Below are 13,462 nucleotides of genomic sequence, written 5' to 3'. Positions count from 1 at the left end.
TCATTGAAAGGGTTTTTTGAGTACCACCTGAAGTCTTCAGTACAAAAAAATTCCCTCTGATGGTACTTCCTTGACTGTCACAGCCTCTTAACCTCAGAAGTAGGAAGGTCATTTAAAAAAAAGAAAACCTATGTTGAAAGGTACTATGTGGAAAGAAGTTTCCACACTTACATCACTACATTCATCTGAAGTAACTTCAAATAGTCAGACGTGCTCAGAACTCTCTAGCCTGTCCCTGAGACAAAAGTGAAACTTGTTTACACTTTAATTACCATCATTCCTCATCAAAATTCCTGGATTTAACCATGCAGGTCCTGGGAAACAATGTACGCTATTTAATACATGCTGACAAGACATCAGCGTGTAAACTATGGAGATGAAACTAAACTGTTCTGCACCAAAGCAAACTAATTGCTGAAGGACGAATACCCAAATAGTGGGAGGGAAATAGCGTCATCCCTGTCAATCCCTGATCCTCAGAGGATACTTGGAAATGTAGATTGTAATCCTGTAGATCCATTTTTAGAAAGAGCTATGAATTGTGTTCTCTTTCCTCCATCTTCCTAACCTTATTATACAGCCTATAACTTATCTGTTTCTGCCTTAAAGAAAGAGGTGTCTATCACTTGTTCTCCTACCACARTATCCTCTGTACTCAATCCCTAGCTGCTGCTTCAAATGGTGATGGACCGATTCAAATTTAAGGTCAAAGCAGCAATATTCAAATTGTTTAACTCTGAAGTTTTGCTGCTTACAACTTCTGGTATGTATAGGTGAAATAGTACTTATAGGTTTTCTGAAATAGCTGGATACATGTTTTTAACTTTCATGCACACACCTGTGCATGCACACACATGTGCACACGCACTTCCCTCTTTCACATGGTACAGTTCAGCTGGTGTTAAGTCAGCCTAAAGGAATGGTTGTGAGATGTTGAGCTGACGTAATATATGTGCAAAAGGGAGAGGTTCCTCTCTGTCTTGCCTCCCCTCCCTCTTGTCTTCACGTTCTCACACTTTCGTTTGCTGGCCGTAGCGCTCATCTGAGGCACTTTGTGAGTTGAATCATCTCTGTAGACTAGGAGGAAAAACAAACAAGCTGGGATGACTTTTTGATACTTTAGTGAGTTAAATCAGCTCACAGAAAGGTTGAGTGCCAGAGCTCGAAGCATGGGAAGGGGTGGGACTGCGGCTAGGAGCAGAGCAGGGAGGAACTGGGGTGGGGGGAGAGAGTGAGACCTCGCCTTTTGGCAGCAGCAGCACTTAGATGTTATCAGCTGGTGTGAAACAGCAGCCAGAGCCTCTGCTCCCATCACTAGGGCTGTTCCTGCTCTGTCATGTGAACTCTAGATGCAGAGGTCTGTGCAGCAAGCTGGATCTGCTTGCTGATCTGGCTGAAAACTAGTACTGCCACCTCACTTCCCCAAATACGGGAAAACTTCAGCTGGACAAGCAGCGCCCTGGCTGCCTGTGTGCAGGGACATGCAGGGCAGGGCTGGGGAAGAGGTAAGAGCATTCACTGAGTGAGTCTTGCCTCAGCTAGGATGGGAGACTAGAATACAATACCACAGTCCTTTTTCTTATCTGTCAATTCTACAGAAAGTCATCTTATTCTTTTAGACTTGTATAATCACAAATATATGCCTTTCAGCTTCAGAATTTGTAAGTAGTATTTTCAGAATTCAGGAAGTTGAGTATGTGATGTTTAGAACAAAACTGCCCCCACCAGGCATCTGCTTTCTGTTTTTGAAAGCTAGACGGCAAATCAGTGAAGTAGCTGAGCAACATATGCTGCCTATGAGAACATAAAACTAAGTTAAAGTAACTTACTGTTTGTTTTGATCAGCAAATGACACTCAGTAGAACTAACACACAAATCTTCCTGGAGCCTGAGAGATAAATACATAAGAACGTGTTTTGGATGTCTCAAGGGTCTGATCACACCTTTATGAGAGTAACTGTATTTTGTAGTTGTACAGACTACAGAGTGCTATCGTTATGCTACCATACGTTTGGAAGCAAATTATGTGTAACTAATAATCATGGTGTGACGGCAACCACTTCTCAGCACATACTTGAACTGCCTTATGCTGCTGAAGTAATAGAAAGTAGGTGGAATTACAGTATGGTCTTGATGAAACAGTAGCGCTATGGTGAAGGTGTATGCTCAAATAGTGGTGGCTTTAATATGCTGAAGGTTACCTTGCAGTGTATGTGTGGGGTTTGGTTTTGTTTGGTTTTGTTGAGGAAGAGAGATGAAATAAGAAGTATACCACAGTAGTAATAATGTAGCTAAATGGACTTAAGCAGACTGGTTTCAATTCTGTCTCCTGTGTAGTATGGAAGGGAAAGTCCTGAATATTTATACATGTTGAGTTGACAAAAAAGATTTGCAAGAGGATGTGCAAGCATTAATCTTTAGGATTTCCTCAAAGGGTAAAGAGTGAAGTTACTGGTATTTCCAGATTTCCCCAATCAGTCACAGGTTGGTGACTGTGAGGCTGAGATTTAAGCACCATCTCTCTTGCTGCTCTTCCCTTGAAGTAAATGCAGTGTAGCAGTCGGTCTCTTAAATGGGTTAACTCAGTACAGCTTGAACAACATTGAATGTTTCTACAGTAGCCAGTTCAATGGAGCACCTGATGTTCCAGCTGCAACCGCTACTATCAGAGGAGTAGGCTTGTCAGTGCAGGACATGTATGATTTTTTGAAGATAACTGCTAGCTGAACTGAGTCAAGTCTGATCACTCCCCAGATGGCAGGGTTTCAAGGAAAATCCAAGTTGCAACATGAAAGTGTTTGAATTTGATTAAATGCCAGTTTTTCCTTTGGCATCACTACTGAACAAATACAATGGCATAGTGCTAAGATCTTGTGTGTTACTAGATATCTTTAAAGCAAGGTTTTAAAGCGAGGTCCTTGTGACTTTGGTTTATGCCTAGATAGATGATCGGCAAAGCTGACCCCAGGCAAATAGTCTGGTGGTTTGACCTTAATCAGCCTCAGCCTCGAGGCTCATTCCAGGGTGTGGATGGGTGCAGGGACCTGGGTGGTGACCTGCCTTAACACATGTGCATTTAGCTTTGGCCATTCTCTTCCCTGTGAACTCCATATGAAAGTGTGACAATGACTTCTTGAGGTACTAGCTTTTGTTTAAGGGAAAAATGGCTTAATACCTATGCTATTTGTAACTGGCAAATCCAGAGCAATTTTCTATATAGTCTTTTGAGTATTTCCTCTAGTACTGTTGAAATGGAGGTCAGCAGAACTGGTATTCAAAAATTTCTGAAAAGTATACTAATATAGTTAACTTCTGTTTTCTCTTTAAGGGTGGGAATGGCATATGCAATGATGCTTCTGTTATCAGAGATGGAATATCTCTTCATGGTTTCCCATGGTTTCCCGAAAACTAGAATTTGAGCTGTGTAGACGACAAGTAGTCAGTCATTCGATGCAGTATTTGAATACAGCAAGTCAGTCTGAATACATATCAGTGCTGCATAACCACAGTTTGTATGCACCAATGTGACTTTTTAAATGAGAATGTGGCCAAAATACAATTAATGGGTAAGGAACTACCACTGCAGGAATGCATCATGTTAGCCAACTTTAAGCAAGAAGTAGCAGCATCTGTGGGTGGGGTGGTGAGGCAAAAAATCAAGATGACATCTACTTCTTGGGAATGATGGAACGGTCCGCAGGAACAGGGAAGTGTGTCTGGATAGGGAGCACTGTAGACGGACCATGAGGAAGGTGAAGCGGATCCCTGTCAAACTTGAGGAAGCGCTCAGTGGTCACCTTCTGATGCGAGTACAGCGTGGCCCTTAGCTATGTAATTATGGAGGCAGGATATGTGTGCAGTGGTGAAGTTAGGCAGCCTTGTAGAGGCTGTTCTTTGGGTACGGAAATGAACAGCAACTTCAGAAATGAATATGTCTGACACTTCTCAGATACCATAATGAAGAGGGAGGGCCATGTAGGATGCCTAGGGGAGTATGTTCATGGGATTCTTCATGCAAATGTTAAAATGAAAGCTGTTACAGTAAGAAAGAGTGTTACTTGTGCAAGGAGGTTTTCCATGTTTGTCTTGCTCATTTACATCTTCTGTTCTGGTGCTTAGTTTGAGAAACTCTCACCAAATGCTGAGCAGCTTAAGTGAATGGTTTCTGAAAGCAGACAGTAAATTACCTGAAAACAAAGAATAAGCATCTTAAGTGATTCCTATTCATGTTTGTCCTTAAGCTTACCAACAGGAAGAGATTTTCACTTCAGGGTGCATGCACAGGCACAGAAAATCTGTTTGCTTCTGTCAAAATAATAAAATAGAGTGTTCTTTGAAGAAAAAGTATACAATTTTTATTTTGCTAGTGGTCTTTAATAAGCACCCTTATCACCCTTACTGAAAAGTCTGCCATGGCACAGGGTTGTCATACTTGAGGAGGGAGAAGGGGATGTGAAGATGTAAATTTACATTTTTGTTTTCAAGTATTTTCTATGTTTGTACTTGCTGCGTTTCCCTCAGCTTTAAAAATGGAACTGGTATGCTCTGCCTTTAGGTTACTGCTTTGGCATTACAAACACTTGCATAGTGTTCCCAACCAAAATTTTTTTTCAGACTGATTTTGTTGAGGTGACTAAGATTGACCATAAGCTATTTGACAAGACACTTGTAAAATCAGACAAAATGATGAAAACATTATTTGGATTTAAGCAATTGACAGATATTCAAGCAAATGTGATAAGGGCTCTAATGCTGCATCTATAGCATTCTAAAAGCAGAATATTGTGGAAATGTAACTTAACTTTATTACAGTGTAATAAAATTGCATTCCCTGCAGCTGCATTTGTCTTGTACCTATAACATGTCTTAGATACAATAATAGAGAAGATAGTAATCATGTACATTTAAAGCCTGGGTTCACTTTCTCTTCGGAACTATACATTCCTCCCCATTTTAGTAGACTTTAATCTGTCAGTTTCTGGGGCTGCAGTAGTTTATGCAGGGATCAAGAAAAGTAAAAGGAATTTGATTGTGCAAAAATTTCTGTATCCATGCTTTAACCTATTTTTGTCTGGTCAATGAGGCAAAGATACATAAAAAATTCTGAAAGTTCCGATACAAATTTCGGGGGACTCTGCGATATCATTGACTTGCCAGAAAATAGATACGAATATTTCTCAAAATGCAGCCTTCACAGGCTTTGGGAAAAGGACATTCAACATCTGGGATTGGGGGGGAAGATTAAATGCGTTTTATCCAGCTAGTGGAGCAAAACTCTTGAGTATTTCTCAGTTTTCAGTCGCTAATGGAGAATTAAGGGTTCCCAGTCACTTTTACTTTCTGTGCCCTGCAGCTCCAGTAAGATCACAGTAGTTGATCTCAAGTTGTTTTGGTTCTTTTTGTTTGTTTGCTTGCTTGTTTTAAGGCTCCACCAAATGGTGGTAATCCTGAAATAAATGTAGAGTGTAGCAAGTGTTTGAGAATAGCTGATGCATCCTGAGTTACTCCAGCTAATGTCACAAGGTGCCAGGGGCTCMTTGTAGAGCTTCACGAAGGTTTAGTGGGAACTGCTCTCAATTCAGCAGTAGATGTTGGAGTAGAACATAAGTGGGGGGTGCTAGTGGCACAGGAATTGAACAAATCAAGGTGCCTTACTTGAAGACACTCACATGTATAGCTGTGAGAGCTGTGAGAAAAGTATTTTGCAAGCTTAGATGTACTTATACTGTGGTGAATGTTCCCAGCAATGTTTTTTGTTTTTTTAAATTTCCATGTGTTTCCTCTGTGTAGCTTCTTAATGGAAGTGAATATCTGACTGCCTTTTCAAAAAAACAAGTTTAGATTTTTGTTCTCATGGTATCAGTCCTGTACATGCCGCCTTGACAACATTTTCCTGTGAAAGCAGCATAGTCTTTGACATTTCTTCTTCTAGCCGCTGTCTTGCCAAGATGTCTTGCTGCTTCCTTTTATCGCTAAAAGCTGCCCTTTCCTCCCTGTTGCTATGGATGCACTTCCCGTTGAAGCCTTGCTCCCGTATAGTGCTGCTCAAGGCAGCCTTCTGTTGGCTAACCTCGCTACTCTCTACGTCGTCCAGAAATAGGCAGCAATCTTGAGGTTTGCTCTGTGACCAGCCTACTCCTCTCTCCTATAATGTTCCACTACAGTCCTGCCTTCCACTTCTTCCTTTTAAATTTTATACCAACTTCTGGTATAATGACAGAATCGTCTGGAAACAATGACATTCTCACTCTTTATCTCCCTTTCCTCTGTTGTCCCAGGGAGACGAGGTAAAGAGAATTTCTTTAATGTCCCTGAACCTGGAGATTTCAGGGGTATCTCTTGTAATTCAAGCTGTACTTAAAAATGTCTGTCTTAATAACTTTTTGCTGTGTCATAAACAGATTTCTTATAGCTTCTATAAAGAGTCAGAGGCTAAACATCACTATTTTAAGTAATAATCTTAATTTTCTCTCCAGGTTTAGCTGGGACAGGGAGAGGGCGAATTTAGCAATTAGTATCCGCAGTTGTGTTAGTAATGGAGGAGATTTTGTTTGACTGAAGCACTTGCTCTGAGCAGGAATGAGGGACTCTTGGCTGCTTTTGAAGGAAAACTTGATCTTGTTACTGCAGAACTGAAGTGAAGGGAAGGGATCTGCAGTGAAGGAAATTCCTTAAAGGGTCACTCTGTATACTGCAGAAACTTTTAAAAAAAAAGTCTTCACTTGCATTTGAAATGAGGTCTTAAGTGGATTTGTTTTCTAGTTTTATTATGTGGATGGTGCAGAAACTATTCTGTGGCCAAATATTATTTATTGTATTAAAGTGCAACACTTAGCATTATTGTTTGAGGGAAGTAGTCTTTTAATGTGTATTTACAGTGTCTGCTGATCTGAATCTGTCTGCTGAACCCTTGAGCTTAATGGTTGATTTGTGTTACAGGTGACACAAGAGGAAGGTCAGCAACTAGCACGACAACTTAAAGTAACATACATGGAAGCCTCAGCAAAAATCAGATTGAATGTAGACCAAGCTTTTCATGAACTTGTCAGAGTTATAAGGTAGTGTAACTTAAGTCTGAAAAAGTTAGTGCCCTTTCATTAATGGGTAGCTGCAGCAAATGTACGGGGGAAATAACTAAGAAAATTCTACCTTCTGTTTTCTGTAAACTTCAACCAATGCTATCCATATAAGATGTTCCTATATATTAAGAAAAAAATGTTTGTGACTATTATGTGGATTTGAAAGAGAGCTTTGCTTTAATCTCTTGCATTTTATTCGTCATGCAGTAAGCAAGCCTGATGAACTAAATCAGAGTAGCCTCTGTAAAAAGTGGGATGTCTTTAAAAAAGTAAAACCAAAAAGTTGTCACTCATTTAATCAATAGTTTGCATGTCAAAAGTAATTCCCTCCTCTAGGGAGTGTAAAAATGATAACTTTTAATGCAGTATTTTTTATTTAACTGAAATATTCTATGAATTTAATTTGAAATATTTATTTTCAGGAAATTCCAAGAACAAGAGTGCCCTCCATCACCAGAGCCAACACGGAAAGAAAAAGACAAGAAAGGCTGCCATTGTGTTATTTTCTAAGAATCCCAAGAACCAAGCTATCAACTGCCAGATTATTTTTTTCTTTCCATCTTTTTACATCACTTCTGGTATTGGTCTAGCCTTACATGTGCATGTCCTAAAAGTGGTCACCAGAATAGCCTTAGTCCAAGAAGCTGGCAGAATAGTTCTTAAAGAAGACTCGGTCATCTTGGGGCAGACTTCAAAACAAAACACTAAGGCTGCTTCTTTAATACCACAGTTCCTTCCTTCTCTCCCTTAAGAGCTTGCACCTTGTGGAGTTTTATTCGCAAAGGAGATGAAACAAAACCGTGTAGGACAAGGTGTTGAAGTCATGCATAAGTTGTTTCTTGTGAATTAATTTATTTTTACTTCTGACATTTCATTAGCTATTACAAAGACCTATATTGAAGTATAGAGTATACTTTAAAAAGGGATGGATTGGATTTTTGCCCTCAGTTAAATTAGACTTGAGTATTCAGCTAGCCTTAAGAAACCTACACTGAATTTCATTGTCAGCAAAAATGTTCATCTCTTGTTTATGCTGCAGTTTTATTTCAGTGGCCAAAACAGTCTACTGTATTTATTTTATGAATCCAGAGCAGCTACAGGATGATTACTACTACTATTAGAATATGGCCAAATACCTGAGCTCATTCTGGAATGAGGCATTTCAGCTTGTTATGAAATTTCACATCGTTGTTTGAAAAAAAATTAATGTGTCTTCCTTTGTATTTCTGGGTAAGGGATTGAGGAAAACTTAAAATTGTAGCTGTTTTTGTTTTATGTGATAAAAATGAATTTGATCTTTCCATTGTCAGAGATGATTAAATGTTTTTGCTATATACTTTTATACATTATTTTCTTATCAAACTAGTTAACAAGTATTTTTATATGTTTGTAAGCAAATATGCTTTCACAGCATAACTTGTGTATATGTAAAGATGAGTATTTAATTCTCACAGTTCRCTTTTAACTGACAAAATGTGGGATTTGCCAACTGTGGTAAACTTCTCCTTACTGTTCTGGTTCTACCCAAGAACGGCCCATTATGTGCCTGCCCAACACACCCATAGAGTAAAATCTAGTGTTGTGTTTTAATCGATTTCAGTATCCCTTACTAAAGACTGACCATTATGTGAATTATTAAACTGTAAGACTTTTAACTGATTGTTTAGTTAAACTGTGGATGGTTGTTTAATTTGAGTTCTGTGGATTGTGTTTAAACAATTCAAGAATATGTTCCCTGATATTGAAATACGGAGTGGTATTGCACAGTTGTCACCTTATCAAATGTGTCCAACAGTTCTTTGAAACTTGATTATTAAGCAAACCCTTGTATAACTTCAGGTGCTAGAATTAAAGATGATCTAACCATTATCAGGAGGTAAGCATATTGCCTCTTTCTGCCTCTCTCTTCTAAAAACTTAATTTTTGGGGGTGGTGGGAAAATGGGGTGATGGAAGCTAGTTAGGAGACAAATATGCAAATCTGCATGACCTTCCTTCATGCTTGAAAGTAGCTTGAAGCTTCCTCCTTGAGTGATGACTTGGAAGTGCTGCTTTAGTTCTTAAAAGGGGGGGGCAAGCTATGTTAATTCAAATTGTTATGGCCAATAAAAGCTGATGTTTATTTTGACTTAAAATATGTATGTTAAAAAAAAAAAAAGGCCCAATTAACAATTCTTTTGTATTTCAGGCTGTGCTGACTGTCAGTTGCTCTGCCATAAATCTGTAATTCTCTGCTGAGGAAACAGTGTTTAAACAAGTTCCAGTTACCTTCACTGTAGCAAAGCTTTAATCCTAGAAGTAACACTTAACACCATGCATAGCGGAGGAATGTAAGTTTTTTACGTAATTTAGATTAGGCTGTGAAATACTGTCTATGAGAGATTAAGTAGCTTCCCTCCCCACATTGAATGCTATTGGCTGGCAAATGGCTAGTTATCACTTGAATAGTATGTAGAAAATTCAAAATAGAGGTTACAGTGGAAATACATTTGGGAGGTGGATTACATTCTTCAAGTCTAATGTAAGAAATTACAGCCTGTAGTGAAGATCATGTGTTTTCTTGTCTTAAATATGTAAAGCTCTCTGGAATTAAGTCACTAAACGTGTGGTGATAGAATGAGTTAAGACAAAAAATTACAGCATGCCTGTTGAGACTAAATTTGTAAGGTGCAGATATGCTTATTACTAATTTACATCCTTTTTTTCATTCTTTAACTGTTCACTCTTGAGATTTTGATTTTTAAAATAAAAGGGTGATGCATAGATCTTTTAAGATGTAACTCTTCATAGAGGAGGTGGGGAGCACCACACCCTTGCTTTTCCTCATATGCACAGCATTATAGCTTTGAGGTGGTTGATGCTAAGCAACCTACTCCTGTCTGCTGAGCCACGTTGTAACTTTTTAAAAAAATTTAACAGAAATGAGACTACCAGGTGCTGCTATGGCAGTCTGCTCAAAGTTTATTACCCAGAACAAGATATTCTCATGCACATGTTTTTAAGCCTTGTGCTGGAGAGGAATGTGCAGGGGAATCTTCATATGTAACACTAGGGTCTCTTTTTGAGACTGGTTCAAATATGCCAATTTAAGCAGCTGTTGCAGGTAGGTGTTTCACCCAGGATGCAGATCTCCAATCAAACAGGAGGGGGCTGATGCAATATGGTAGTTGGTCTTGCTGTCTGGACGYGTCACTCCTACATAGCAGCAGTACACTCTTGTAACAAGTAGCTCTTTTTACTGCTGCTTAGCAAAAAACCCCAAACTGTTTAGCTGACGCCACTGAGGTAGAGAACAAATGGATATCAAATGGATATAATACAATATGTTTGAAGTAAGCGTTTAGTAAAGTAATACCACATTCTGTGGCTCGTATTGATGGCTTAGGTTGTCATGAGTCTAAACCAGCTTAAGACATGTCAAAGACCTGCTTTTCTGGTTGTTGTACCCAAAGATAATGATGAAAAATGGTGCTTTTGTTCCCAGTGCTCCGCTTGCAAAGTGCAATAGGGACCTTGTCAGGCTTCTCAGAAGTAGTAGCTACAATCTCTCTGCTGTTGACGATTTGTGAGCTCACAGTATTGCCACCTTGTCATAGGCTCACGTTTTCGCTGACATAACAACATACTTGAAGAGTTTCAAGAAACTTTATCTGGCAGAACAAATGCTTAAAAATTTGTCACTTATGTTTGTGGTTACTTCTGTTCAAGGAAGTTTGAAGTTCAGGAATTTGGGGTACTTAAAAAGAATCCACAAATGACCTCTTGTTCCTCCTATAGCATAGAGGAAGGTCTGGATCTTTGTTTCCAAGTGCAAAATAACTTGCCTTTTTCTGGAATCTTAAAATACTGAGCCTATTACTCTTCTAGATGAGTAGAATTAACTTGCTCAACTTGCTCATAGGCAAAGCCTTTTTATACAGTTGGTGAACTTTTGTGGGAAGTCTGGAAGCAGGGGAGAATGCTGCCCTGTAAGCACATGCTACTTCCTTATACTTGCTCTGGTTAATGTATTTGCTGTATTTGCCCCATTCCCCTCCACCACCCTTCACCAACATAACTCTTTTGCATCTGTACTTGCATGCTAACTAACGTATAAAGGTGGAGATGTGAATTTTGAGAAGTACTCCATAACCTTCTATAATACCTGCTTTTTTTTGGGTGAAATGGCCTGTTCAGGTGAGGTAGAGCCACTGATATCGATGATAATTATAAATTTATTTGTGCAGAAGAGGGAGGGGGAAAAAAAAAGTAGACAGGAGAGGACTGTTTCCTTAGTCTGTGTCCTGTCTATTGCACTGGGGAGCTGCCTGAACCATGGTCCCTGCAACAAGTCAGTCTTTCTGTTGCAGATTAAAACTAACCTAGTGTGGTAAAATTACAGAACTGTGTAGGAATGAGTTGGATGATCTTCCTATTCAAGTTGTTTTCCTTTCACTTTTCTTATTTGCACTGTCCTGCCTCTTTCTGCAAAAAGGGAAGGCTTTGCCACCCCCACCCCCTTCCTTTATTACACTGAATATTATTGCTGGCCATGGAGTGCTGCTGCTCTCAAAGCTTAGCATCTGTCCTGGATGCAAATGAGATGCAATGAGATGAACTGCTGTAAAATGATTAATAAAGCAAAATATAATTGGAAGGAGTTAGAACCCACTAACACGAAAGAAAACATTGACTTTATGTATAGCTGTATGGTTAGTCATCATTGATAAAGTTCAGCTCTGGATTCAAACATAAAATTATTGGTTAACACTCTTCTGCTATCAGTTTATGTGGCAGCACCTCACTTACTGTATGGCTGTAACCATCATTGACTGGCCTTACCACATAATCTTGTTACGAAGCTTTAATGAGCTTATTTCAGACAGAAGACTCTTGATGTCAATTACTAGCTAAGCACTGCTAAAAACAGTTATCTGGGCTTATTATTTAGCAAGTTTGGCTGAAAAAGTTCAGGAACCTGCTAAACAATAGAAGTGAATGCATGTGTTGGCATAATTTAGGCATAGATTCTGGAAGCTGTTTACCCTTGTGTACCAAAGTCAGGGCAGAAGAAACGCTGAAACTGAATTTAGAGAAGAACGCAAGCTAGATTCCAGAGGCATGATCTTGTTTGGTGCAGGCTGACGAGCTGACCCACCTCAGAGAAGCAATCTTTGGCAAAACTTGAAGTCTTAAAGATTTTTAAGATATGCTCTTGCTCAGAGAATCCTAAATAGTAAGTGCAGTGTTTATCACTTTGTAAATACACCTTTCCTGCCATACTTACCAAGTTATATTGGAAAGCTAAATTAAGATTGTAAGCTTGAAGCAAGTTCTAAGCAGGGGTAGGTAGAAGTATGTTTAAGATCTTAAGCACTGTGTTGTGTGGCACAGATCATAAGGCCAGAAAACTGTTAAAAGCCATTAATTTTGTGTGCTATCTATATTACAGTTTTCTCTTAAAGCTCTAGCAGTGGAAATAATTGGTTGAAAGGAGTCAGTTTTTGTTCTTAAACCTTTGTGGCTGTCCAGGCCACAGTCTCCCTGCTTTCCAGGCTTTTATTCAGGCTGTATGAGGAACAGTAGGAAGAGTGATAGGAAATGGGAAGAATCACCAAGGAATGGTAATAAATGGAAGGAGGAGGAAAATAATGCAGTTGCTTGCCTATTTTCTAGCCTGAGTACACACAACAGATCAGGTAGAAATGAGGATAGCTAGGATTCTCTTAGCCTATAGCTAGGAGGATAAAGAGTTTTAAATGAGATGAGGCAGATGTGGAAAAGGCAATGAATTAAACTAAGGAGAGCCTACTACCCAGAAGCAACACTCTGCAATTGCATGCTACATCTGCTTTGTGTAGAAGGTGGCTACTAAAATGTTGCGGGAAGACAACTGTTTTGGAGAGCTAGAGAGATTTTTTTTGTGGAATAAACATAAAAGGCAAATGAATGTCCCCCACAAAAACTAAGCTGGATTAATGCATGGAGTATAACCAGTCATGTTCCTGAGCCAGCCAGCAAGTAGTATGCAGAACTGAACGCATCTTCTTGCTGCTGGAAAGTAGGTACTAATCTGTTGAGCTACATTTTATACCTGGATCCTGTGAACTGTAGTACAGTGCACCAGGTATTTGGTATTCATTAATTTGTAATGACATCTGGCACCTCATAAATTACTGCACTTTTTTGAAATGCCTCTGACATGAAAGAATTGTAGAGAGGGAGAGATTAACATGGAACAGTACTGGTACCAAAACTTTAAATAGAGGCCCTGATAAAACCTCTTAGTTCCTTGTCTATTAGTCCTAGGCAGGATTACTTTTAGGAACTGGAAAAAAACAATTTCATTTGAGCATGGCTGCTGAAGAGCAGTAGTAATGTATAGTTTCATTTCTCTGAGTGCAT

At 39.2% G+C, this 13,462-nt stretch overlaps 1 protein-coding gene across 3 annotated transcripts in view; it reads left to right on the top strand.

Moving 5' to 3' along the window:
• Nucleotides 1–8,959, top strand: part of RRAS2 (RAS related 2) — a 45,732-nt gene extending 36,773 nt beyond the window's left edge. For all 3 annotated transcript variants that reach the window (XM_026070784.1, XM_026070801.1, XM_026070792.1), the window contains exons 5-6: nt 6,940–7,058; nt 7,502–8,959. In XM_026070784.1, the coding sequence (XP_025926569.1) occupies nt 6,940–7,058; nt 7,502–7,589 (207 nt within the window). In that variant the 3' untranslated portion in view covers nt 7,590–8,959. The remainder of the gene's footprint in view (nt 1–6,939; nt 7,059–7,501) is intronic.
• Nucleotides 8,960–13,462: the final 4,503 nt, after the last annotated feature.

Source organism: Apteryx rowi, unplaced genomic scaffold (genome assembly GCF_003343035.1).
Source record: "Apteryx rowi isolate R43461 unplaced genomic scaffold, aptRow1 scaffold_107, whole genome shotgun sequence".
NCBI classification, from domain to species: Eukaryota; Metazoa; Chordata; class Aves; order Apterygiformes; family Apterygidae; genus Apteryx; species Apteryx rowi.
The sequence above is the reverse complement of the archived record's forward strand: the minus strand, read 5'-3'. Positions and strand labels throughout refer to the sequence as shown.